Source organism: Micromys minutus (genome assembly GCF_963924665.1).
Source record: "Micromys minutus genome assembly, chromosome: 24".
In the NCBI taxonomy this organism is placed as follows: domain Eukaryota; kingdom Metazoa; phylum Chordata; class Mammalia; order Rodentia; family Muridae; genus Micromys; species Micromys minutus.
This window is the reverse complement of record NC_137959.1, coordinates 40,137,331-40,162,153: the sequence shown is the minus strand read 5'-3', so window position 1 is coordinate 40,162,153 and position 24,823 is coordinate 40,137,331. Positions and strand designations below refer to the sequence as shown.

The following is a 24,823-nucleotide window of genomic DNA, read 5'->3' as shown; positions in this document are numbered from 1 at the left end:
TCCTTTCTCCTTCAAATTCGGAGCCTCTTTAATCATTGCTTTTGCATGCGTACGTGTGTGCACGTGTGTGTGTGTGTGTGTGTGTGTGTCTGTGTGTGTTCCTATTGAGACCATATAATATTACCATATAATCAAGGATGACCATTTGGCACTGGACAACCAATTGATGTGGTCATCCCTGGGGAGGCCCATCTCTCCTGCTCCCAGCTTTACGTAGTTCATTGTGTTGATGAAATCGTGGTTACTGGAGGAGACTCTACAGGTACTAACTTACTAAATCACATAATCCCTAAGACAGTGTATAAACATTTGTCTTGTACCCCCTGATAAATGTAGTCCTCACCCCTCATCCAGGACACTTCTCTTTGCGACAGGTGGAGATCACTACAGAAAACCACAGCCAACCATCACATCCCCAAAAACACACCAAGAAGGATCCAAAAACAATGCAGAAGACGAACTAGAAAGATTGTAAGAGCCAGAGAGGATCAGGAAGTTTGCTGAGAGACTGTGTCTCCTAATGACATCAGAAGCTACTCCTGTAAAGTCTCACCAATGTGACTGCCAAAACATTAGGTTACAATGTTTGTAACCTACAAATTACATTGTTACAAAGGGGGGCAAGTGCACATGCCACACTGGGTGTGGGAAAGCCCAGGTTTTGTTCTGGTCAAGGTGTTTAACACAGCAATAGAAACCCAACAAGGACAGAGCCTGTGTGGCAGAGAGAGAGAGAGAGAGAGAGAGAGAGAGAGAGAGGGAGGGAGGGAGGGAGGGAGGGAGGGAGGGAGGGAGGGAGGGAGGGAGGGAGGGAGAGAGAGAGAGAGAGAGAGAGAGAGAGAGAGAGAGAGAGAGAGAGAGAACTGCCTATCTCTCATAGTTTGATTATTTGGTTTTTTTTTTTTTTTTAAGCCTACATTCATTGAAGAGGTTTGTGTTCATAGCCCAGAGGCAGATGGGAGAGACTGTTACTTCCTGGACAGCAAAAGGAAGCAGGACCCTCCCTCCCTGATATTGCGGAGAGATCAACCTTCAGAAGGTCCAATGACACAAGATAAGGCGAGACAAGGAGCTGTTTTGGAAACGGTACTCCAGAAATACCAAATGCCAGTGATTCCCTGAAACCAAACATGAGCTAGAAGCAACCCAAAAAGGACACCATATACAGATAATGTCATCCCAGTGACCAGTGATCACATGTACCTCACCTACACCCCCGAAGACCGTCACCATTGTACCAAGTTTGGAGCAGGAAAGTACTAACAGGTGTTTACGCTTAATTCCTGCCAACTCAGCAGGACAGTAATCTTAGATTTGAGTTTGAGTAGATGTAAGAATAGAGATATGTACCAGGTTTTACACCTCTGCATCAATGGTAATTAGTTCCTCCAATCACAGTGTGAATAGTTCATACTATGCCACTTAAAATCAACGGTGCCAATGAGGGTAGCCATAGAGCCACCCCCTTCTGCACTGTAGTAACCATCTTCCACATCTGCCCAGCTGTGTACTTCTGGTGATGCGGTTTTGTGTACACTGTTTCACACAATCTTCTCAAAGGGGAGAAAATTCAGCGGCTCTCACAAGGCTCAGGAGAAGGGCAAGGAGTGACACTGCTTAGTGGGGAAGAGAACTGTCATCCAGTTTGCTACTTGGCGGCTCCACCCCGACCCCGTCCACCACCACAAGCTTTGAAACATCTGAGCAAAGCTGTAATTTTTAGGATGGATGGTGCAGAGCCGGCTATTAAGCACGAATTCACTTCTAACATGATCCTGTCTAAGTTGCCACCTGACGGTCACTCTAAGTCACAGCCAAACTCTACCACACAGAAAAGCGACATTTGCAGGTGCTTGTGAGGGAACAAGGTCACAACACTTTCCAAAACCTTCAGAGCCACGCGCATCTTTCTTAAATCGACTCACTGGAGAAGCAACATATTTAGAGTAGTCTCTTAGTATACACTTTGAAAATCAAGGGATTTAATAAAAGCTGCTTCTGAATAGGAGTTGAAGCAGAAAGGGAGCAAGTCTCCTGTGTTCTTCCGTTGTTCGCTTCTGTACAGGTTACAAGTGCTAAGTTTTCATACCTGGGACACATGGCTGAAGTCCACATTTAACACATCAAAGTGGACCTGACCACCAGGTTTCCCCAGTATGTCTCAGTCCCTACCTGTTACAGGGCATGCATGGCTGGCATACCCTACCCTCTATCCTGAACTCTCCAGCCCAGGGGCTAGACTCCCCTTCCCCCAGAGGCTCTTCCCTACATAGTCCAGCTTTTGGATACCTGCCCTTTGTACCTGGCTACTGCCCCCCTTCCTCTCTCCCACACCCCCCTTTTCCCTCTCCCTTTCCCCAAGTGGCCCAGCTCAGCCTGGTCATGTCTACCCTGGACTCTCCCAGATGTGTCTGCCTCTGGCTGCACTTTCCCACGTATCTATGATAAACTCCCTCCTCCACCATGCCCAAGAGCAGTCAGGCCCTTTTCTTTTTCTTTCCTTTTTCACTCAACAAGGAAATACATAGCTTTTGAAATATTGTTTAGAAAATGTATCCTTCCTTAATCAGAGGAAACTAATACCTAATCAATCTTTCCCCCATTGTCAAAAACACCAACCTGCTGCTAGCTAACAAAAATAGTTAACTGCTTTGAATGCTTCAAATGCATTTAAAGAGAGAACTGCTATTGAGTTTTTTGTTTTGTTTTGTTTTGGGTGTTTTTTTTTTTTTTAACTCACTTTTGTTAGAAAATCTAAGTCTACCCATGCCACATTGGCCAGGAATATCCACCAACCGTAAAATCAGCAGTGAGAGAAAATAGCTGGAGGGAGATTCAGAACCTGCATTGGAATTAAACATTCTCTTTCCATCAATTTCCAACATGTGGTGAGCATGAGGTAGTGTTGGTCGCAGGAAAATCAAGTCCTCTGGCATAATGATTTCAACATACAGGTAGCGATCTACGAACGTATGGTCTCCTCCTCTTCCTCCTCCTCTTCTTCCTTTTCCTCCTCCCCCTCCTATTTTAAAGTTACAATAGGAAAAAAAAAAAGCCATAAAGCACAAGAGGACCTCAAATAAAACTTTCTATATGTGGGGATTCTGTAAACCCCACTCCTCAGTTACCTGGCAGTAGCCAGGTATGTCCTGCCCCAGTGACCTGACACTATAAAAGGGGCTGCATGTCCCCTCCTCTGGTTCTCTTGCAGCCTTGCTCTCCCATCCCTACCCCTCCTCTTCCCCTTCCCCCCGTCCCCCCTCTCCCTCCATGAGCTCATGGCCGGTCTCTTCTCTACTCCTCTCTCTCTGTCTCTCTCTGTCTGTCTCTGTCTCTGTCTCTGTCTCTCTCTCTCTCTCTCTCTCTCTCTCTCTCTCTCTCTCTCTCTCTCTCTCAGCCACTACTACCCTATCTCCCATGACTTGAATAAACTCTATTCTGTCCTATACCTTCCTGAAGCTAGTCGCTCAGGGGAAAGGGATTTCCAACATGGGCCCCTCAGCGGCATCTCCCTTTCCCCCAGGCCTCACTGCACCTCCTTGGGCCATATCCCCCCCCCACTCTCTTCATCCTTTCCCTAACACTATATACGATAATTGAAATAGTCAGAGCACTGCAAACATAAATATCCTTGAACGAGAACTAAGCCTGTGTGTTTTTACAGTGGTGGGATTCTATTCTTCAAATGGCAAGGTAACACAATGAGCCGAAGGCCACTGTACCTAGCAAGGAAGGTTTCATCACAAAAGCCTCCCTGATGGTCCTGGTTTCCTTTTCTGAGCTTAAGGGCTTGGAGGTAAAGAATGCCTGGTCTTTCTGGAACTCCCATTTGAGACCTTTCTTTTGTTCCTGGTTAACGAACACACAAATTATGCTCTAGGGGAAATTAAACACCCACCTCAGCTGTGAACTGAGTTCTGCAATCATCGTGTGCTCCCATGGCTGGGGGTGGAGTCCCCCAGATAAGCGTGAGGGCCTGAGCCTGATTTCTCAGCAGCACTTAAAAGGGTGGGCACGAGGGCACGTACTGTGATCCCAGAGCTAGGAAGGCAGAGGGAGGATCCCTGAGGCTTGCTGACCACCTAGTGGAACTGTGAGGCCTACACCCCAGTGAGAGACCCCATTTCAAAATAGTAAGGCAGAATAAAAACAATACTTCTGATTGACCTCTGGCCTCTACACACACACACATGCAGACATACACACCCACATATACACACCACATGTGTGCACACACAGACACTTGCATACACATATGAACATACGATACACACATATATACACATAGACACACATGCACACACATATGCACACACACACATATATACACATAGACACACATGCACCTGCATACACACACACACACATACACACATATGCATGCACACATGCCCATGCAGGCCCAAAGACCCCACACATGCATTCACATATAACCACACAACAAAAAACTGTGTCCCCCCAACAGTTCATGCCCACGTTCTCATTCATTCTAAGACAACCTCCCCCGTTTCCCTGTCTTGCAGGTTTAGGCCTGTGGTTTAAAAAAAAAAAAATGGTGATTGTTTTTTAAAGAAAATAATTCCTCTTCATAATCCTTCAAGCAACTGGCTTCTATAGAAACTCCTTCGGCAGCTCTAAAGATACCATTTTAACTGAACAGAGCATTCTGCTATCATCATTATGACTGGCTTCATGTCACCCTTGATCTTTCCCCTTTTTTTGCAAGATGAAATAAAAACCCGTAAACTCAGCTGGACAGAATTTGCTGGAGTATTCGCTGTGCTTGTGAGAGAATAGAGGACGTGTATAATTCCCAATGATCCTGCCTCGCCCATTTTAAAGAGCAGCTCTGGGCTTACTGCTCACCCAGCGTGTATTAAGTAGATGAGGAGCGGGGCTTCACGCTCTGAAAGACACAGCCATGTAGGAAACTAAGGAACCGTGCTTGCCGTCAGAGCAGACAAGACTAAAAGGCACCATGCAATTAGGTGCCGAAACTAACTCAGCCTGATTGTATTCCTCTGATGCAAGAGAAAGATAAACTTCGACCCAACACTGCTGGGTAGGTACGATCTGCAAGGTAACGGACAGGAAACACTACTCTGGGCGTTCCTCCAGCACCTGAGTACCTGTCTACACAGACTGTGAATCAGGGGTGTCTTTAGGGTTAGTAGTTGCGGCTGCTGGGCTACAAGGGGGAAAACAGAGCTATATAAGAAAGGGATAAGAAGATAGAAGTTAAGGCTACAAACCAAATATAGGCTTGGTTGCCAAATCCTGACCCAGGGTAGATTTTATCTCACCGGTGAGAGGTGACTAACGCAAAGTGGGAAACAGTCTAAAAGCGATGAGGAAGACTGACAGAAAACAATCTTGAAGACGGCTAAGTATCTGAACAGCTCTCTGCTTAGTCCTGCCTTCCCTTCCTCCACAGCCCTCCTCTGCTCTCAGCCAGCTTGGTCTTAGACACGGCACAGTTTCGTGTTACTTCAAAATGGACTCATTTTCTTGCTTTTAATAGTGCAACACTTCACAGTGGCTCGGGGTAAAAATCCTACCAACACATAGGCCTAGCTTGTTTTCCAGACTTGCCAGTCATCCAATAGCATCCTTCAGACCCTGTCTAGCAGGCTGAAAGACTCCTTCCTGCCCCTGTTTCCTGTCCTCATAACTCCTCTTAGGGTCTCATACAAGTCTTTCAAAGCTCCTCAAATCCAAATCAGGCTTCCCAATCATTTATTAACAATTCTAAGGCCCGTGATCTGGTACCCCTCCTAGGGGGAGGAGTGATTTATCTAGCACCTACCAAAGAGCTGGAAATGTATTAGATACCAAAAAGGATTTGTTAAAGTAAAAAGAAGGCAGGAAAAAAAAAAAAAGACGAGGAGGATATGTCAGCCAGTCATAAAAAGGTATCATTTAGGCCAGACTTCAAGGCAAAAGAACGGCAGAGAACATGGTACAGAGAGAGCTAAATAAAATGTGAATAAATCTAATTCCAACTGGCTAAATGGTGAGATGGTTAGGGTAAGAATGTCACGCCTCCCCATGGTGAAAATGATGGACTCTTACCCCACTAGAACCGTAAAGCCCAAATAACACTCCCATCTATAAACTGTCTTGCTCATGGTGTTTAATCACAGCCTCAGAAAGGTAACTAAGACAATAGAAGTATACATATATCCCAAATATAAAATATAAGTGTATTTTATGTAAATACAAAATTTAGAAATCCCATCCAGCTTAGCAGTTTCCTGATGCTAACTGCTCCTTAGATTCACCCAAGCAAGGGCTGGAGAAATCAGTCAGTGAGGTTCCTGTCCTTCATCAAGGTCGTGAGCCTGGGACGATGGCTCAGCAGTAGACGCTTGCTGAGCATGCATGAGGGGCTGAGTTTAAATCAACAGTGCCAAACAAAAGGCCCATGGGGTTGTATGGCACCAGGGCTGTGAGAAGACAGAGACAGGAAGAACTGTGGGGCTCCCTTGTCCCTCTCTCAGCTCCAGGTATGGTCCTGCCTCAAAGGAGAAAGATAGGGGTGACAGGACACAATACCAGATGGCATCCGGCACCCTCCAAGTAAGCACACAGACACGCACCACACACACCACATACAGGAGCACACACTGTCCACGTGCAGCAGCCTGTTCCTAGTGCCAAGAAAGAAGAGACAGGAGGATCACTGGCTTGATGTTTGCCTAGTTCATCTGAAACGGTGAGCTCCAGGTTTATTGAGAAACCATGTTTAAAAATAAGACAGGGAGTGATGAACACCTGACCTTGATCTCCAACCTCCACACAGTGGGACACATGCACACACACACATGCACACATGCACACATGCACACACACACATGCACATGCGCACACCAAATATACACACAAGAGAACTGACCTAGGTTATGTTCTGTGATTTTTAAAAAAAGAATAAAACATTCTGATGAAAAGCTGGTGATGGAAGTGAGTTTAATTTGGCTTACAAGTTTACAGTCTATTGTTGGGAGAAACCAAGAACAAGAGGCAGGAACCAAAGGCAAAGGCCATGGGACAAGCGTTGCTCCCTGCCTTGCTTCCTGCTTCTGCTCAGCTAGCTTCCTTACACTACCCAGTGTGGGGCTGTGTGCTGGAGGCCCCACACAGAGATCTCTGGTCAGGGAGGGAGAATGGCTTTCACTGCCTCCGCTATTTGGTCCAACTAGATGTGTAGGTTCGGGCGAGGAGGAGAGAGCTCATGCAGAGAGGGGGAAACCTGTTCCATTGCCTCCCTGCTGGTACTATCCCGCATCTGTCTCTGCCAACCTGCAGAACACTGGGCTGGGCTGAGCCAGTGGGAGGCTCAGGCAGGGGTGCAGGAGAGTTTCGGGAGAGCTCATCTCTTCCCAAGCTGCAGTGTTACAGCTCTTATGACAGAAGCTCCCAGATGATGGAGTGATTCCTGCACACCTTTAATTTTGGACAGGCCTTATGTATACAGTTTAGGGATGGTTCGGAGTCTGACAAAGGGTGTTTCCTATTGGCTTGGCCTGAGGGCTTGGGAATATCACATCTATATATTTGGGGATGTGATCCTGCTTCTGTCTTGAATCTACTTGATGTGTGGTAAGGGTTCTCACTTTCAGAGGAGGAGGAGGGTCTTGGGACATGACTGTTCTGTCCTGAGCCAACGTCATATCCTTACCTGTAGAAGAGGAACTTGGGGCATGGCTGATCTGGCTTGAGCCTACCTGGAGGAGGGACTTGGGGTGTGACCTACACCACTCTACAGGGAGTTATGGAGAGGCTGTAGCTGCCTGAGGGGGGGTCCTGATTTCCTCTGAGACTAGGAGGCTCCTGCTGTCCCTTAGGGTCCCCAGGGCTTCACTTATCTCGAACAAGAATCAGGCCCTTCACCACCAATTGCCCCACAACCCAGGACTACCAGCCAAGGGGTGGCACTGCCCACACCCATCACTTAGCAATCAAGAAAATGCCCCCGAGGAATTGCTGCAGGTCCTATCCTTAACTGAGGTTCTCTCTTCCCAAGTATGTCAAAAGAAGGAAACATGCTTTGACATCCTTTGACTATTCCAGTCATTCAATTTCCAGGGTCAAGCCATGTTTAGAAAGTACTTGTCCATATAACCTGCAAGGCCATGTCTAGATACCTCTGCACAAGAAGCTGATAGAGCTTAGTAAGTAATCTATTGCTGCTTCAGTTTTGAGGCTGGTTGCCCTAAGACTCACAATTTACATATTACTGGCAGCCAGCCTGTAAGTACCTGTTTTAATAAACGAAGCACAGAAGCAGGAAGAGGGAGAACAGTCTGAGAAAAAAAACAGACATCATACTGGATATTATGTGTTTCCCAGTCAACACTTAAATTCCTTGTCTTCTGGTACTGTCTCAGCAGCACCCGCCCCTTCTCTGCTTTATTTGGGTGTCTGTCCTTGCCACTGTCATTTGGACTAACATAATGAGTGTCTCTTGTTGGAGGAACAGCAGGATTTCTCTTTGAAGCATCACTCTCCCCACTATGTAGTCTTGTCTTGCTGGGATTATGAATCAAGTCCTACCCTAAACCAGGACAAATGGAGACTCTCCTTGACTTTGAAATTGTGAGCAGAGTGTACCTTAAGAACTGAGAAACCCGCTGGTGTTCACTGCTTCCAAGATTCCTTGGTGGTCCTGGCTTCTGCCCCCTTTTCCCTTTATTCTTAAGCCTCCTCGTCAATTCTATGAACGGCTGGATATCCTAATAAATCTGTTTCGTATACATCCCTTCATACCTGGTACTTGCAAACACATGACCAAAAATAGTAAGTGGTACTTAATATATCAGCTGCCTTAATATTTGCATAAGAGCATCCTCTGCTGGCCCCAGACTCTTCGGCTCCAGCTCCTGCATTGAGAAGGTGTGTGCTGCCATAGCAGCTCCAAACTCAGTGCTGCAGAAAGAAAGAGGGGGAAGGGGCAGGGGGAGGGGGGAGTCAATGTGGGCAGAGGAGTCCTCTTCTTAATGGATCCAGAAGTTGGCCTTTATAAATAAAACAAAATTCATCACAGGACTCGGAACTATGTGAAGACCCACCCAAGATATTTCTGACCACAGAACAACGATTTCTTTAGTGTATATAATCACAACAGGTTATTGGGTACAGTATCTATCCCATGTTCTATAATTTAGTACCATCAAAAGATTAAGGGAGGCATCTTCCCTGTGGGGAGTAACTCAAAGCCACAATTACACTATTAGTCTTAAGTTACTACTCGTGTGTGTTGCATTTTGAGAAGTAGGGCCTCTGGGTATTCGTTTTAAGCATTTTTGACTGGTTGGAAACTTCGGCCTTCATCCTTCAAACGAGTGCTGAAGAATTGAGACAATAGCATTGGCATTTCAGGGAAACAAATCAAAACCCGGTGCTCAGGTAGACTAGAAATCACAGAGGTCAGAACAAACTTATGGAGCTCATACCAGCCTTTGCTGGTTGTACACACACTATTCCACCCCAAAAGGACTCATCCTTCAAAAGTTAATTCAGACACCCTCCAGCTTCCTGGAGACAGATTCGGGTGACTAAGCCTCTGTTCTCAGGCACGTCTTTCAAAATCCTGCACAGGAGTCAAAGTCGGGGTTTTAGGAAGTAGACTAGTGGGTTTGACTGCTTACTGTTGAGTTGGTAGAGTTTCGGGTTTGCAAAGTGGGGAGTGGGTGACCTGCCAAAGGTACACAGCCCTGGGAATGACTGGGAGGTCTTTCCTTGGGCTAACTTGTGGGACATAAAACCAGGCCAGGAATCTGGCAGGGAGCTGGGAGTCACCTAAGTTTCAGGTGTGTACGCCCATCCACCGAGTCTCTGGGTCTCAACCTGCTCTACCTTACCAAACTTCCTGGTGTGGTTTTTCGTCCCACAGTTCCACCTTTTTCTTTTTATAGGAAAGGTTTCACTGGAGTGACTGGAGTGAACATTTTGGGTGGGGCGGAAGTATCAAAATAAAACAACACAGGCCAGACGGGTAACGAGGGGGCTAGGAGGACAAGGGATTATTGAAATTAAATGTCACACTGTTTGGGACACACTGCCTTTGCCAGGGCAGAGGGGCTCAGGAGCCCTTGCTGTCCTATCTCTGAACAGCAGGCTCTTGTCACAACTGTAACCTATAGTCATCTGTGGTCACCATAATGAAATACTTCAGAGACAAGGGTGTCAGGTGTCGGGCACATGTGTTTCTTACAGTTATGACCAAGGTGGTAGTAGTTTTGGCTTCTCTGGGGTTTCTTTCCTTGGCATGTAGACAGTCTTTCTTTTAGCATTCCCATCTCTAGGGAGCTTACAAGTTTTCATCTTATTGTATGTTCTACGTCCAAGGCCTCATACTATGATATTTTCTTGACTTTCAAACCTTCCCTCTTTGATCTGAAGCGGGCCACCCTGGGCTAAATTTAAAGTGAGCCTAAAAGTCACTCAACACAGCCATTTCTTCCTCCCGTGATATTAGCTACTTTCTAATGTATAGAACACCAGCTCCAGGGAATGTGTTTTTAGCCCCTTGGTGCTCACAGTTATGAGTAAATGTGTTTCTGTAACCACTTAACACATTATGTCTCTATTTACTCCACTGAGAAGACCTGCAGGGCTTTTAATATCCGGAATGCTTTATGAATCTCTGCTTTACCACTTCCCCATCGGGTTGCTACATGATAGTGCAGTGTCCTTCAGAGTTCTTAAGAGGTACAGCACCCAGTTCAAAAACGGATAACAATCACTGCATGCAAATAGCTGAAGTGGTTATTAGGGATGTCGTCCAAAGTGTGGAACCTGAGAATAACCCCCGGGGGGGGGGGGATGTCTTTAGAAGGTACAGTGAACACTAAACAGGAAGTATCAAAGATACTATGTTTACAATTATTCAGCTTATTAAAACAAGGTGTCCGGGTTGTTTTTTTTTTAATTCTTAATAATTTACATTAATTATTGTGAGGCAGGTATGTGTGGAAGTGTCAGAGAACAACTTGTGGAAGCCCATTCTGCACATCATCATGGGGACCCAGGGGATCAAACTCACGCCCTCGGGCTTGGCAAGTGTTTTCACATTCTTCCGGTCTCAGAGGGGAATCCTTCAGACTCAAAGATGCATATTTATCACTCTACCATGGTTTTTGTGCAGCCTTGCAGCTACCACGCAGCCTGGGTTTGTGGCCACCTCCTTCACTCTGCGACTGAGATACTAGCATAGGACACCAGCTGCTCAGGGGCTTCTGAAAGGTCTAGAAAGCAAGTGACACAGAGAGCTCACCATTGGTGATTTTAAAACTTTTAAACTCTGCCAGCAACCGCAGCGGCCTCAGCTGCAACCTCAGCAAGGAACCTCCTGTCGTGGATCCCCGCCTACAGCTCCAGCAGCCTCCCCTTGATCCGTCTTTCCTGAGGTAAGCCCTGGAACCCTAGATCGCAGTCGCCCCGCGGTGGTCAGAGTTCTTATGCTCCCGGAGCCAGAGAAGCCAGAAGCAGCGCAGAGCTCAAAGCGCGTGGGCGGGGCAAAACCAGGTGCTGGGGCGGGGCAACACGATGGGTGTGGTTAATCAGGGGCGTGGCAAAGGCGCGAAGGTGGAGCTAAAGGTGAACGACTCCGAGAGGCGACGTGGCGAGGGCGGGGCACGTTTAGCGCGACGTATCGTCGGCTCTGTGCCTTGCGCAAGCGCGGTGCCGCGGGAAGCCTCTGAAAGTGTATCCAACATGGCGTCGGAGCGCAAGACTAAGTTATCCAAGAACCTGCTGCGCATGAAGGTGCTGGGGTCGGGGGATGCTGGAGAGTCGGGCTGGAGGCTGAGCTCCGAGGTGTCCCATAGTGGGACTCGGGCGGAAGCGACGGGCAGATTGGCTCTGAATGGCGGCGGCCAGAGCTACCCCATTCATTCGCTCAGGCTGCGGGCCATTGGGCCCCAGGGGTGAGCTTTTGATTAGCCTGCTGTGGGGATGGAGCTTGCACCGCGTAAATAAGAACCTGAAGTGTTGATTGCGGTGGTGACTGAGGCGACAGGGCCGCCTGGGAACTTAGACTTCTCGCGAGAAGTGGTCCTTAAGTAGGAACACCGTGAGGGATGTCAGAAATAGTGTCCTAAACTGAGGAAAAGTGAGTCCAAGCTGAAGAAGGAGAAAGAAGAGAAAATCAGGGACATTTATAAGAACTAAAGTTAGATGTCTGAAAGATAAGCAGCATAAAACGAGTCTGGTAATCTTAGTGGTCGTCACAACATCCAAGGAACTGTAAGCCAGACTGTCACAGGAAAGCACTGAGTTGTTGCTTTTTAAGGCTGCTTTAACTGTACGACGGATGATAGTTAAATCAGAGAAAGTCCCAGCCCTACATCATGTAAGCCAAAAGTTCTGTGTTCTGGGTGAAGGTTTGTCTTCATAATGAGAATGGAGACATTTTCAGCACGGGGGAGGAGGGATGAGTTCTCCACTAACTTTTAAACAAAATGAGTTTTTAAAGAGGGTTATGCTAGTCTTTCCTTTGTGTATGCATGCATGGCTGAATATACACCATGTGTGTTTGGGTGCCTGCAAAGGGCAAAAGAGTGTTGGAGGCCCTGAACCCAGCAAGCAGGTGTCAATACTGGGCCTTATGCAAGAGCCAAGGGTGCTTTTAACTGCTGAACCGACTTTCCCGTCCCATGAGTTTTAAATTTGAAACGGAACCAATTTGAGTCAGTCACCTGAAGTGACTTTGATGGCACACATTTGTCATCCCAGCACTTGAGAGGTGGAGGCAGGAGCTTAGCAAGTTTGTGGCCAGTCTGGGCTAGGTGTGGAACCCTGTCTCAGATGGTCAAAAGACAAGAGAAAACGGAATCAATTTAACTATAGTTTAAAAGAGGTTAAGGCCAGATGAACACAGGAGTTAAAATAGGCAAACGCTAAATCTTGAACCATAAATAATACTAATAGAACATATTTACAGGCCTTCCTACATGCAGACATTGTTCTCAGTGTATTGTATATAATGTATTGATTCACATCATAACATTTGAAGGAGTCACAGTCATTATCTCTGACACCTGATGTATCTGAAACAGGAGTATCAGCTGACAAGACTGGTCATGGCCCCAGAGCTTTCTCTGGTAATGATTAGTCTCCAGCACCTGTCTCTAAACACACAGAGGGAGCTTGATTACACTGCCCTACTCAACAGTAGAAATGTGTTGAACCTATCTGTCCTACCTATCGAACGGTATACTTAGCTACACAGTACACTGTAGAGTTTCAGTAGCTGTCTGGGAGCTATGGCCCGCTGCTCCCCAGCACCCCAGTAGAGTCTCCTCTTATATATGGCTAGCCCAGGAAATGATCAGAATTCCAAGTACTGTTTCTGACGGGTGATATCAGATCCCCACCATCTTAAAGGTGATTCATTGAGCCTCACTGTGTGACATTGTGGGCTGTCAGTGCTTATGGTGAAATGAAACCTGTCTGAGGGAACATGTTTCCAAGAAAAGGAAGGCACGAATGGGTGCTGCGTCGGGGGTCAGGGACTGAGCAGGATGCAGAAGGAGAGTGGACAGTTGCCCCAATTTAGTTAGGGAAGTACTACTTCCTGCATGTGAGCAAATATATATATAGTGGGTTGGGTTTGTTTGTTCCTTTGTTTTAGTTAAAAATTGTGCACCATGTAAGTGCCTGGTGCCCAAGGAGGCCAGAATAGATGTCAGGTTCCCTTGAACTAGAGTTCCAGGGGTTTATGAACATCCAACGTGGATGCTAGGAGTCAAACCAAGGTCCCCTAGAAAAGCAGTCAGTATTAACCAACCCCAACTCTCTTCCTCCTCCTTATCCTTTTTAATGCACTTATTTCTTTCATATGTGTGCACACACAATGGCACACAAAGCGGTCAGAGGACAACCTATAGGAGTTGTTTTTCCTTCTGCCAGATTGGTCCTGAGAATCAAACTCAGGTTGTCAGCCTTGGCCACAAGAGCCTCTCACTACTGAGCCATCTTGCCAGTCCCGTCAGCATTGTTGAATTCCTCTGGCCAGGGCAGATATCCAGGACAGAGGCACTTCTGGTAGGAGAGAAGGATGTGGGCAGAAGGTTTGCCATCAGATGGTTTGGTTGGAGACAGTATTGATTTGTGGGTTTGGTTCTTTCTGGACCCTCCAGGGGGCAGTAAACTGCTGTAGGCTTGTAGGCCAGTAAGGACCCACCGCCCTCCTTAGCCCACTACAATTAGCTCAGAACTGAGTCAGCATGACTGTGCTCTGTAGAGATAATCTCTTGTGCACTATGTGCATTCACCTGCTAATAAAAATGCTGTCGACCTGTTAGTGTAGGCAGGAAATAGGAGGTGGGCGGTCTGGTAGGAAGAAAGGATTCTGGAATAGGGAGAAGTACAGGGGACTTGGCCCCAGACACACAGAGGTCACATGTAACTGGGTCCCAGTAACCAGCCATGCGGCTGAACCTAGAATAGAATAATGAGGTTATTAAGTTATGAGATAGTCAAGGAACAGAGCTAGCTATCGGGCCTAGGTATTTGTAAATATATTTGAGTCTCAGGGTCATTGTTTATGGGAGCTTGGGGCCCAGAGGAAAAACGTGTCTTAGGTTTTAACTGCTGTGAACAGACACCATGACCAAGGCAACTCTTATAAAGTACAACATTTAATTGGGGCTGGCTTACAGTTCAGAGGTTCAGTCCATTATCATCAGGGTGTGAGCATGGCAGCATCCAGGCAGGCATGGTGCAGGAGCTGAGAGTTCTACATCTTCATCTGAAGGCTGCTAGTAGAAGACTGACTTTCAGGCAGCTAGGGTGAGGGTCATAAGCCCACACCCACAGTAATACACCTACTTCAACAAGACCACAACTCCTAATAGAGCCACTCCCTAGCCCAAGCATATGCAAACCATCACAATAAGCTTACAGAGAACGTCAAACAACCCTTCATTATTCCCTGCACTGAAGAGGACTCTGAGGCTGGTGAATCTCTTGAGTTCAAGGCCAGCTTGGTCCACATTGTGAGTTCCAGGAAAGGACACAGAGTTCACAGGCTATACAGAGAAATTCTGTCTGGGAAACCTTTTAAAAGAAGTAGTTTCCCAGTTTTGAGGGGGGTGAAATTGCTAGTTTTAGAATGTGTCCTGAGGTCTTCCTAACCCTAGGTGCTTGGTTCACAGCCATGTTCTATCCTCTGTCCAAGATGGATATGTGTGACTGACTGTGCTTTAATGTATCCGCTGCGGTAAAATTGAAGATAGGGAGCAGTTAGTCAGGTTGGCAGGTTTGCCACCAATAAGGGGCAGTGTGAGGTGACTGTACTTTGAACCACAGGGGAGTCTGGAAAGGTAAAACAGATCCTGGGTCCTGGATACTCAGAACCATTCCTGAGTCTGCCGGGTGTCCCCGTACCTATGGCCACCCATGAGCCAGGACACTGACACTGGCCTGCTCCTGTTTTAACAGTTCATGCAAAGGGGCCTGGACTCAGAAACCAAGAAACAGCTGGAAGAGGAGGAGCGGAAGATGATCAGCGATGAGCACTGGTACCTGGATCTGCCGGAGTTGAAGGAGAAAGAGTAGGTTCCTGGGGTTGACAACCGTGGGTCCTTCAGTACCACATGTTCTCTGTTCTAAAACCTGCCAACCAAGTGTGTTCCACAGGGACACAATCCCAAGGGTGGGTTAACGCTTAGGCCCCACCAGCTGTTTCTCTAAGTCCTTTGTCAGCTCGGGGGATGTTTGTCTGTTTTAATCAGTACTGCAGCTAATCCCAGTGTCACAAACATTCCTGCATTGGTAGTCTGCTAGGCTAAGCATTTCCTATCCCTTAGTTCTTACAGAAACCCAGGAGTACCCAGCACCATAGTGCTGTTTTTCTGATGAGGAACTGAAGCTTGGGGGTAAGGAGGGGGCCAGAGAGGTGGTTTGTTTGCTCTGAGCCACCTGCCCAGAGGACTTAGGCTGGGTCACACCAGAGATGGGTTTTCTTCCACTTCCAATCCTAGGAACAGTGTGAACAGGAGTGTAGGGGATGGTTAGCACAGAGGAGGAGCCTAGGGACAGTGTGAACAGGGGTGTGGGGGATGGTTAGCACAGAAGAGGGGCCTAGGGACAGTGTGAACAGGGGTGTGAGGGATGGTTAGCACAGAGGAGGAGCCTAGGGACAGTGTGAACAGGGGTGTGGGGGATGGTTCCTCGGAGAACAAGTCACTATCCCAGAGGGACCAGAGAAAGTCAGAAATATAAAAAGAACAACAACATGGCCAACCAAACAGCAACGTAGTTGGAGAAAAAAAAGGAAAGACTAAAAAGCGCTGAGAGCAGATGTCTTGAGGAAGCACTAACTTGTCCACTTCAGGTATGTGTTTGCTAGATGCCCTCTCCATCAGAGCTAGTTTCCTCCCCTAGTTGGCTAAGGGCAAGTCATAGGAAGGAAGGAGGGAGGAGAGGAGAGGGGAGGGGAGGAAGAAAAATCATATAATTGTTGTTTACTGTTAAAATGTCAGAAATTATTAATCTCTGAATAGGAAAAACCATCTGTTTTGAGTCAGGAGAGACAGAAGCTTAGCCCTGTTCGCCTTGAACCCCCAGTCTTCCTGGCCTTGTGAGTGCTGAGATTACAGAGATGTGCCGTGCCTGGAGCAGACATAATATAAACAGTCTTATTTTTCCAGTTCAGTCCCAGAATTGTCACTAATATAGTCTGTGGCTGTATTCATAGCCTGTGCGCTGTTCGTCATGCCGTTGGCTGGGGCCACCGGGCCAGTTGCTGAATCTTCATAACTCCCCTTTTCCTAGTTTACATAAAATTGAGGGTGGCCCATTGTTTCTTCTGACTGTTGATCAGATTTCATCAGTGAAGTAATCTGGGATGCAAAGCATTCTTATCCAGAAGATTTTCATAATGAATTCGAATGGCTTTTCTTTAACAGCTACAAGACTCTACTGTCTGAAGCAGCCCAAGCTCCTCTCAGACTCAGCCCTACTCTCCAGCCTCCGAGCACAGGGCTCTCGGTGTTTCTACCACACCCACAGCAAGTTCTTCCTTCACACAGTTTTCTCCTCGGCTGTGGAATTCCTATCTGCTTCTTTTTCTGCAGTTTTCACTTAAAACTCAGGTTTCTTGATTGGTTTATTTATTTATTTTTTTACATTATATTTTCATTGAAACACTCAGGGATGTTTATAATTTTATAATTATTAAACTAATTTTTAACTAATTCCATCATCTTTTCTTCTTCTGCTGGTGGGGCTATGTTTTCCTACTGTTTTGTGTGTCTAGGGCTGTGTGTCTGTGTGTGTATTTTGCTGACTCTCAAGTTTAGTTGTTTTCCTTAATAAAGTGTTGAGTTTTGTCCCATTAGACAATTGCCTAACATGCCGGTAAGCTTATTGTTTCTGATACACTGAATTTTCTCATCTTTGCTCTGGCTAAATTAGCCATACTCCTAGTTCGGGCCTTTCTCTACATATCACAGAGATTCAGCTTGACTGGACAGAACTCAAGTATCCCCATGTTCTGTGCACATTGTGTTTATCCAGTGTTCACGGTGGGATTAACTTTATTTTCCAGATGCAGTAGGTTAGAAAAATGCCTCTGCCCCAAATAACAACTACCCAGGACTTCATCTCTGGAACACGTACATACCGTTAGCAGAAGAGACAGACGGCCATGATGAGGTCAGGGATCTTTTAGAGATTATCCTGGATTATTTGGGTAGACTCTAAAAGTTGTGTTTTCTGGCATCGGTTGCTATAGTGAAGTGCCTGAGGCTGGTGAAGAAGGACAAATTTGTATAGCTGGAGAATTCTGGAGAATAAAGGATGTCTCGAGCTCAGGCTTTTGTAGCACTCACTGTTGGGAACTCTCAAAACAGCATTTTTTATTCTAAATGCAGTGTCCCTGGTGACTTCCCACCAGGCCCCACTCTCCTATAGCCTCACTGGAGACCAAAATCACGTGAGCCCTTGGAGTACCAACCACAGCACATTTTAACAGCGGCCACAGAGAAGGCTCTGACCACACAGGCAAAGATCTGAGTGTCCTGGCCCCTGGCGAGTAATACTGGCCACACCCAGCTGGGAAGACGAAATGAGTTGTGGGAGGAATTACAGCCCCACTTCAGCACTAATGTTGCACTTGTCTCCAGAAGGGCCTGACTCAGGCACAGGCCTAACACTGTGGGAGCCTAGGTTTACAGTGGCCACAGAAAGCTCATGCACAGAGCTCTGTCATCCCAGGAGCCATGCAACTTAAAATCCCACCAGAGTCAGAGACCTCACAGCGAGTCCCTTTCTGTCTTTCTGACCATGTGTCAGCCCCCTCTTTGGTCCTGAACTTGAGTTTGCCTCCCTAGTTCAGCAAGGCCAGCTTCTGCTCCACCCCCTGAAAAAGGAGAGCTTGCCTCACTCAGCGTTTCCTTGCAGTTGTCACAGCCCTGTGCTCTCAGCAGTTTATGGAAACACTTGTGTTCACTTTTGTGCTGATTGTGTGCAGTCGCTCCCTCTGTGGCCTGGAACAGGGTGGCTTGTGTTGTTGCCCTGTGTGATATAAATGGTTTCTTTTCTGGCACCGTGTCTGGTCCAGGATGCCCATTCTCCTTCCTTGCTGTTCTCCAGGCGCTGGACTCACCTGTGTGTTGTTTTGGTAGAGGGAGTAGTTTTTGATGAGAAGCAGAGCAGGACTCCATAAATGGAGTCTTAGGTCTGGCCTTTGCTGGCTTACTGACCTGGGATTTGGGTCTCAAACCCAAGACTAAAGAATCACTCTTAGAGTCAGACATACTGTGGTCTGTTCCTGAGAGGAGAGCATTTGTGCCTGTGATGTCTGTGCTTTCCCTTGCTGAGTCCTCTCGGCAGCTGCAGTTTATTCTGAAGCATGTTTCCAGTCCTCCCAGTCCAGCTTCCCACACCACAAGCTCCTCTGCTGAAACAGGAGCCGCTGAGGCCAGTCTTCAGTCTTTGGTGTTTAGAGCCACCCAGGCCTGATGTCTGTCCCCTGTCTTGGGGTTTAATTGCTCCTCTGGAATATTTAATGGCCACTTGGGGTCACACGGAGTCAAGTATTTTGCTTCAGCTATGAAAAGTTCAAGTTTATCAAGAGTTCTGGGGTCTCTGTGTGACGTAATTGCTCACAGAGATGGGAAGAAGCCATACCCAAGGCTGTGGCTCTGTCTGCCGGTACCTTTGGCCAGACGGAGCAGCTTTTACTGGGTAGGGGTCTCACTGTGCTCTTGCTTGCTCCTTCCAAGACGCAGACGATGGATTTCCATCCAGTCTTGACCTCCACTTCTGCGGTTGTGAGCAGATGCACTGTTAACATGGCTTCTCATCCTGCTCAGGAGCTTCATCATAGAAGAGCAGAGCTTCTCCCTGTGTGAAGATCTTCTCTACGGAAGGATGTCATTCAGAGGGTTTAATCCTGAAGTTGAGGTATTAAATATAATTGCTTCAATTTTAAAATTTTTTTCCAATTGAATTTTTTCCTGCCAGTAATTGAGCTTCAGTCTCTCCCCACCAGGTACCATTTCTCCTCATTATATAAAAAATAGCAAGTCTTGAAACACTGCCGTAGCTATTTAAAAAAATTGCAGCGTGGCAGTCTGGTTTTCTGGAAGAATTGAGTGGGTAATTTAATATAGCGGTGTGCGGTCCCTGACGCAGCCACTGTTAGAGTTTCAACTGGGTCTTTTACAGGGATGTCAAGACTATTCATGCGATGCTATTATAAGAAGTTATTTTCCGGCATCTGTAAATGTCTCCCTTCTTAATGGAAAAATGCTACTTAAGAATGGTATCATTTGACTTTGTAATGGACAGGTTTTAATCCAAGCTGGTAAACAGGTTGGTTTTTTTTTTCCCCCTTCCAGTGAATCCCTTCAAAGTGTTTGAAAAATAAATGTTAACCTTGTGACTGGGCTGTCAGTTGACTTTCCTGACTCAGGTTCACAGAAAAACAGGCCTTTACTCTCTCTCCTATTACAAGAACTCTGATCCCTATGTTGAGAGCCCTCCTGTGAGCTTGATCCACACAAATGTGTGGTGTGAACTTTAGTTTGTACCAGGTTAGCCATGGCTTTTCAGTCTGCAGTGTCACTGGGGCTGTCCTGGACGTTAAAGGATGGTCCAGGCTACCCCAGGGCCTCAGCCACCAACCACTAAATGCCAGTGTCACACCTGCTTCCTTCAAACTCAGCTGGGGTGACTAAAAGTGTCCCTGGCCATTGTCATCTGCCCCCTAATGGGTAAAACGTCCCCAGATGAGTCACTTTTCTGGGTTCCTCTGAAAAACCCAGTCATTTAAGTCTACACCAAAGTTTATTTAAAGATGGAGAGTTGTTTTGGGAGTGGTATTTCTGTGGGGGGGGGGTGGACACAGAGCATGCATCATAATCAAAATGTTATATGTTCAGAATTCACACCATGTTTAGTGTCCATTTTCTCTGCCCCAGCCCCCTTAAGCTTTTAATGGGCAGGAGACTGAGAGGCAAAAGGAAGCAAACATTTGGGCTTTTTGAATTTGTTGGCCGAAAATTGGGGTTCTGGTGGGCAAGTTTCCCAAAGTGCTTCCCCAGTAGGAAGGGTCAGGCGAAACAGCTCAGAAAATGGCCCAAGTCACTGGACTCTTAACACAGAGTCTCTCAGCAAAAGTTTTTATCAGTTCCCTATGTGTTCATGAACACCTGCTGCCTCATTGGCCTTCCTCCCTCTGCCTCCCCTTGCTATAAAGAGACGACTGTTGAAAAGTTTATCTGAAAATCACAAGTATGATTAGTACAGTGAAATAAGAGATGAAGAAGTGCTCAGGGACATCGTCATCTGAAATACACTCTCCCCCATCCTGTGTTGGCTAACCCCCATTCCCCACACTACCTCCATAGATGGATCTGCAGTTACTGCCTTGGACACACTTTTTCCATTCGGCTCAAAGATACATTCAAAGGAAATAGAAACAGTTGTTTTCCTTTGTTGTCTCATGGTGTGCCCCCTTTACTGTGAGTGACAGGTAGGGTTCATGTTGTAAATGACAGCTTACCTGGCACTGAGCATGGCTGTTGTTGAGATCCTGAGCCGCTCCTGGCACTGATGGTAGTTTCGCCTGTTCTCACAAGGGACTCTGACTAAGCTCTGCCAGAAGACAGCCTTGACCCCAGCCCCTCCCCCTGCCCCCCTGATGGCCAGCACTGGTGTATCTTTCAGAAGTTAATGCTTCAGATGAATTCTAAGAACAGAGCAGCAGCAGAAGAAGAAGAGGAGGCAGTAGAGGTCGATGTTTCGGATGAAGAAATGGCAAGAAGGTAACAGCTGGGAACCGTCTACAGAGCTTTAACCCTGGTGTGCACTGGGGAGATGTGCCTGCTCGGCCTGCTACTAATAGCCTACTGGCTTCTTGCTGGGGCATGAAGGCTCCTTTTCATATCTGGATCTGTTAACAGGAAACATATGTCTCAGTTTGTTTGGGGGATGCAGAAACTAAACCAGCAGAGAATTTAATTGTCCTTAGCCAACTGTAGATTTTTAAGTCATGCAGTCTCTTTCCACTATACATTTTGTTTTTCTTGTTGCATTTGGCATGATGTTTTTGGCAAGCCTTGTTTTTTTTTTTTTTTTTTTTTTTTTTTTAATTAAATTGTACTATGTATCTTCCTAACAGATACGAGACTTTGGTGGGAACAATTGGAAAAAAGTTTGCCAAGAAAAGAGACCGCGCCAATTACGAAGAAGATGAAAATGGAAATATAAAAGCCATTAAAACTAAGAAGATGTTCTTAAAGCCCCAAGACTAAAATGGATGCCTTCGATGCAGCGGATGCATGTGAGCACAGTGTGGTCTGAGCTCCTCCTCCTGTCTGTACTGGTTAAAGCACTGTTCCCTTCTAAAGACATGGCATAATTTTGGAAATGTGCTGTTCTTGAGACAGATGTATAATGGATGTCATACATCCTTTTTATGGCATTCTACGGGGGCCTCAGATATGTGGGCACAGGTGGCTCCCTAGGTTTTTGACCCGATTCTGTGTGTGTGTGTATACACGCAGACAGGGCACAGACACACCGCTCTCCAGCGGCCATCGAGGGGTGACTGCTGTGACCTAATCGCTGCCTTGTTTACTGCCCTCACCTTTCTGACTTTCTGACCGGTATCAGCCAGGTCACTCCTTCACTCTGGATTTAAATATTGGAGAACTTTTCAGAAGTGATTCACCAGGAACATCCTCTCCAGCCTGGAGGATTTGCATGTTCTCAGGCCTTTGTCATGTGTAGTGTGGGGTTTGTGTCTTTTAAACAGTCATCTGGGTCATTTTCCTAATGTTCTATAATAAACATGTACTTTTATATACTTTCCCATTTTCTTATACTTTGAAATCTTTTTAGTCTTCCTCAGCAATGCAGTTTTATAGAAATGATAACTCATTAAGACTAGCCATTAATTGAGAATATACTAATATCTAAGGTTGAACCATAAAAAGTTTCCTTTTGTCAGTCACTGAATTTTCCAGTTTCATAGGGTGCGGCCCGATAGAATTTAGCACTGGCTAGACCCTAATCGAAGCTCATCAGCACATGGAATTACCTGTCTGTCCAAAGATTCTGACAGTTATTGATTTGATTTAGTTTCATTATCAGTGATACGTGAAGGACATAGCATTCTATGGATCTCTGTAGACTAATCATGTGACCTCAGCTCTGTGGGTTGCATGTTAACCTTGCTATCCAGTTAATAATACTTAGGCCTATAACCAAAGAGGTAAAGCGGGTCTTCTAGAAACTTGTCCTATACCAGCTGGGATTCCGGTCACTTTGAAAATAACTTTGTGTACAACAGGCATTTGCATTTGCTAAGTAAAAAGATGAATCTCTTCCCCTTCCTTTCCCCCCTCTCTCCCCGCGTTCTCACTCTCTCTCTCTCTCTCTCTCTCACTCTCTCTCTCTCACACACACACACACACACAACCCACTGCTATGAGAGATTCATCTTTTTTTTTTTTTGTAGTACAGAATAGAGTTTATTCAGGTCATGGGGGAGAGAGAGAGAGAGAGAGGGAGGGAGGGAGGGAGGGAGGGAGGGGGAGAGAGAGAGAGAGAGAGAGAGAGAGGTGAGAGAGAGTGAGAGAGAGAGAGAGAGAGAGAGCTGAGTGACTTGGGTAAACTGTAGCAAATATAAGCTATGTTTACTCAAATTTGCCCTCTATATACAGTCATATTTTGGTAGGGGAAAGGCTCTGATTTAGGAATTCTGGTGGGTACCACATCTGAGAACATATAAGCACCTAAGAGATAGTACAGTGTGTGTGTGCCCATCCCCAGATTAGAAGTAGTGTTGAATCCCAGAGATGTAGACGTCATCCTTGTTTACGCTGTGTTGGGATATAAGAAGAAAGCACCTTCCACATAGGTCCAACATCTTCCCCAGATTGTTTGAGACAGGGTCTTACTATGGCTGGCCTGGAACTCACAAAGATCTTGTCCACCTTTCTTCCCAAGGCTGGGATTAAAAGTGGGGGCCGCCTGCAATTGCAGTTGCTCCTCCGTCTGCGACAGGCAGAGGAAGGTCACGCCTCCATCCCTTTCTGGGAGCCGTAAAGATGCGTTGGAACTCGAGCAAAAGCATGTCCACTGTGTGTACGATGAGATTGCAAGTCACTTCAGCAGCACAAGGCACAGCCCATGGCCGCGCATAGTGGAGTTCCTGAAAGCCTTGCCGAGTGGCTCCATAGTGGCCGATATTGGATGTGGAAATGGAAAGTACCTTGGTACCAACAAGGAGTTATATATGATTGGGTGTGATCGCAGCCGGAACCTTGTGGACATCTGTAGAGAGAGGCAGTTCCAGGCCTTGGTCTGCGATGCACTGGCTGTCCCCGTCAGGACTGGGTCTTGTGATGCTTGTATCTCTATTGCTGTCATTCACCACTTTGCGACTGCAGAGCGCAGAGTGGAAGCTCTTCGAGAACTTTCCCGGCTCCTGAGACCTGGCGGGCAGGCCCTCATTTATGTCTGGGCAATGGAACAAGAATATAAAAATCAAAAGTCCAAATATCTTAGAAGAAACAGAATTGGCCAAGGAGATAAAGATGAGCTAAACAGTACCACATCCAAGGAAGAATTGCTGGTAAATCAAACGACCGAGGGAGGCTGTGAAGACCCAGCATCGTCTGCTCACTGCAAGAACCTCGAGAACAGAGAGTGCAAGTCAAGAGAAGTTCCTACTTCTGAGCTTCCTATTCATACAAATAGGACCTGTTTTCATTCCCAAGATGTGCTGGTTTCCTGGCACCTCAAGGGAATTCCTGGTAAAGACAAAGCTGTTGAACAATCTGAACTAGCAGGATGTCCTGCCCCAAGTCCTGTGTTTCATCGTTATTACCATGTGTTCTGTGATGGAGAACTGGAAGCTTCCTGCCGGGCTGTGGGTGATGTTAACGTTCTGCAGAGCTATTACGATCAAGGGAATTGGTGTGTGGTTCTTCAAAAGGTCTGATCATTTACCTGAGCATATCATGTGTAAAGAAAAAGATGCCAATCTGTTTTTGAAAAGGAAACTAGATTATTGAAATAGTGAGGACATTTGGGGAATGTAAACAAACCAGAAGTGAGAGCAGAGATACTTAGGAAGCATTCTGTCTGTTCCCGTTGCCTGGCTTCATACATTTAGGTTCCTCTTACGTGCCTTTTAAGTATGGTGTTTGACATTAACTTGTGAAGCGTCTGTGGTGTTTGTGTAAGTGTATATGTAGCGTTTGAAGATAAACTTTTGTTTAAAATCTTTTGGTAAGGAAGCAATCATGTGAGCATTTAATGAAGTGAATACTCCTGGACAATAAGAGAGTATTTGAAGTTT

The 24,823-nt window shown here is 46.3% G+C and overlaps 2 protein-coding genes across 2 annotated transcripts; both read left to right on the top strand.

Moving 5' to 3' along the window:
- Positions 1–11,680: 11,680 nt before the first annotated feature.
- MPHOSPH6 (M-phase phosphoprotein 6) lies at positions 11,681–22,317 on the top strand. Its single transcript, XM_080937024.1, has 5 exons — positions 11,681–11,766; positions 15,445–15,557; positions 19,323–19,413; positions 21,181–21,278; positions 21,635–22,317. Exons 1-5 carry the CDS (start codon positions 11,716–11,718, stop codon positions 21,765–21,767), a joined length of 486 nt encoding a protein of 161 aa, XP_080793150.1. The 5' UTR covers positions 11,681–11,715; the 3' UTR covers positions 21,768–22,317.
- Positions 21,782–24,463, top strand: LOC308436288 (tRNA (carboxymethyluridine(34)-5-O)-methyltransferase ALKBH8-like; the record flags this gene model as incomplete). The annotated part of the gene is made up of 2 exons (XM_080937149.1): positions 21,782–21,810; positions 23,467–24,463. The coding sequence occupies 2 exons, from the start codon at positions 21,782–21,784 to the stop codon at positions 24,461–24,463; spliced, it is 1,026 nt and encodes a 341-aa protein (XP_080793275.1).
- Positions 24,464–24,823: the final 360 nt, after the last annotated feature.

Excerpts from the sequence above, each read along its gene's own strand:
- MPHOSPH6 (XM_080937024.1), top strand. The coding sequence starts at position 11,716 with ATGGCGTCGGAGCGCAAGACTAAGTTATCCAAGAACCTGCTGCGCATG. Across the intron at positions 15,558-19,322 it reads CCGGAGTTGAAGGAGAAAGA|GAGCTTCATCATAGAAGAGC; the intron begins GTAGGTTCCTGG and ends CATCCTGCTCAG. Across the intron at positions 19,414-21,180 it reads GGTTTAATCCTGAAGTTGAG|AAGTTAATGCTTCAGATGAA; the intron begins GTATTAAATATA and ends TGTATCTTTCAG.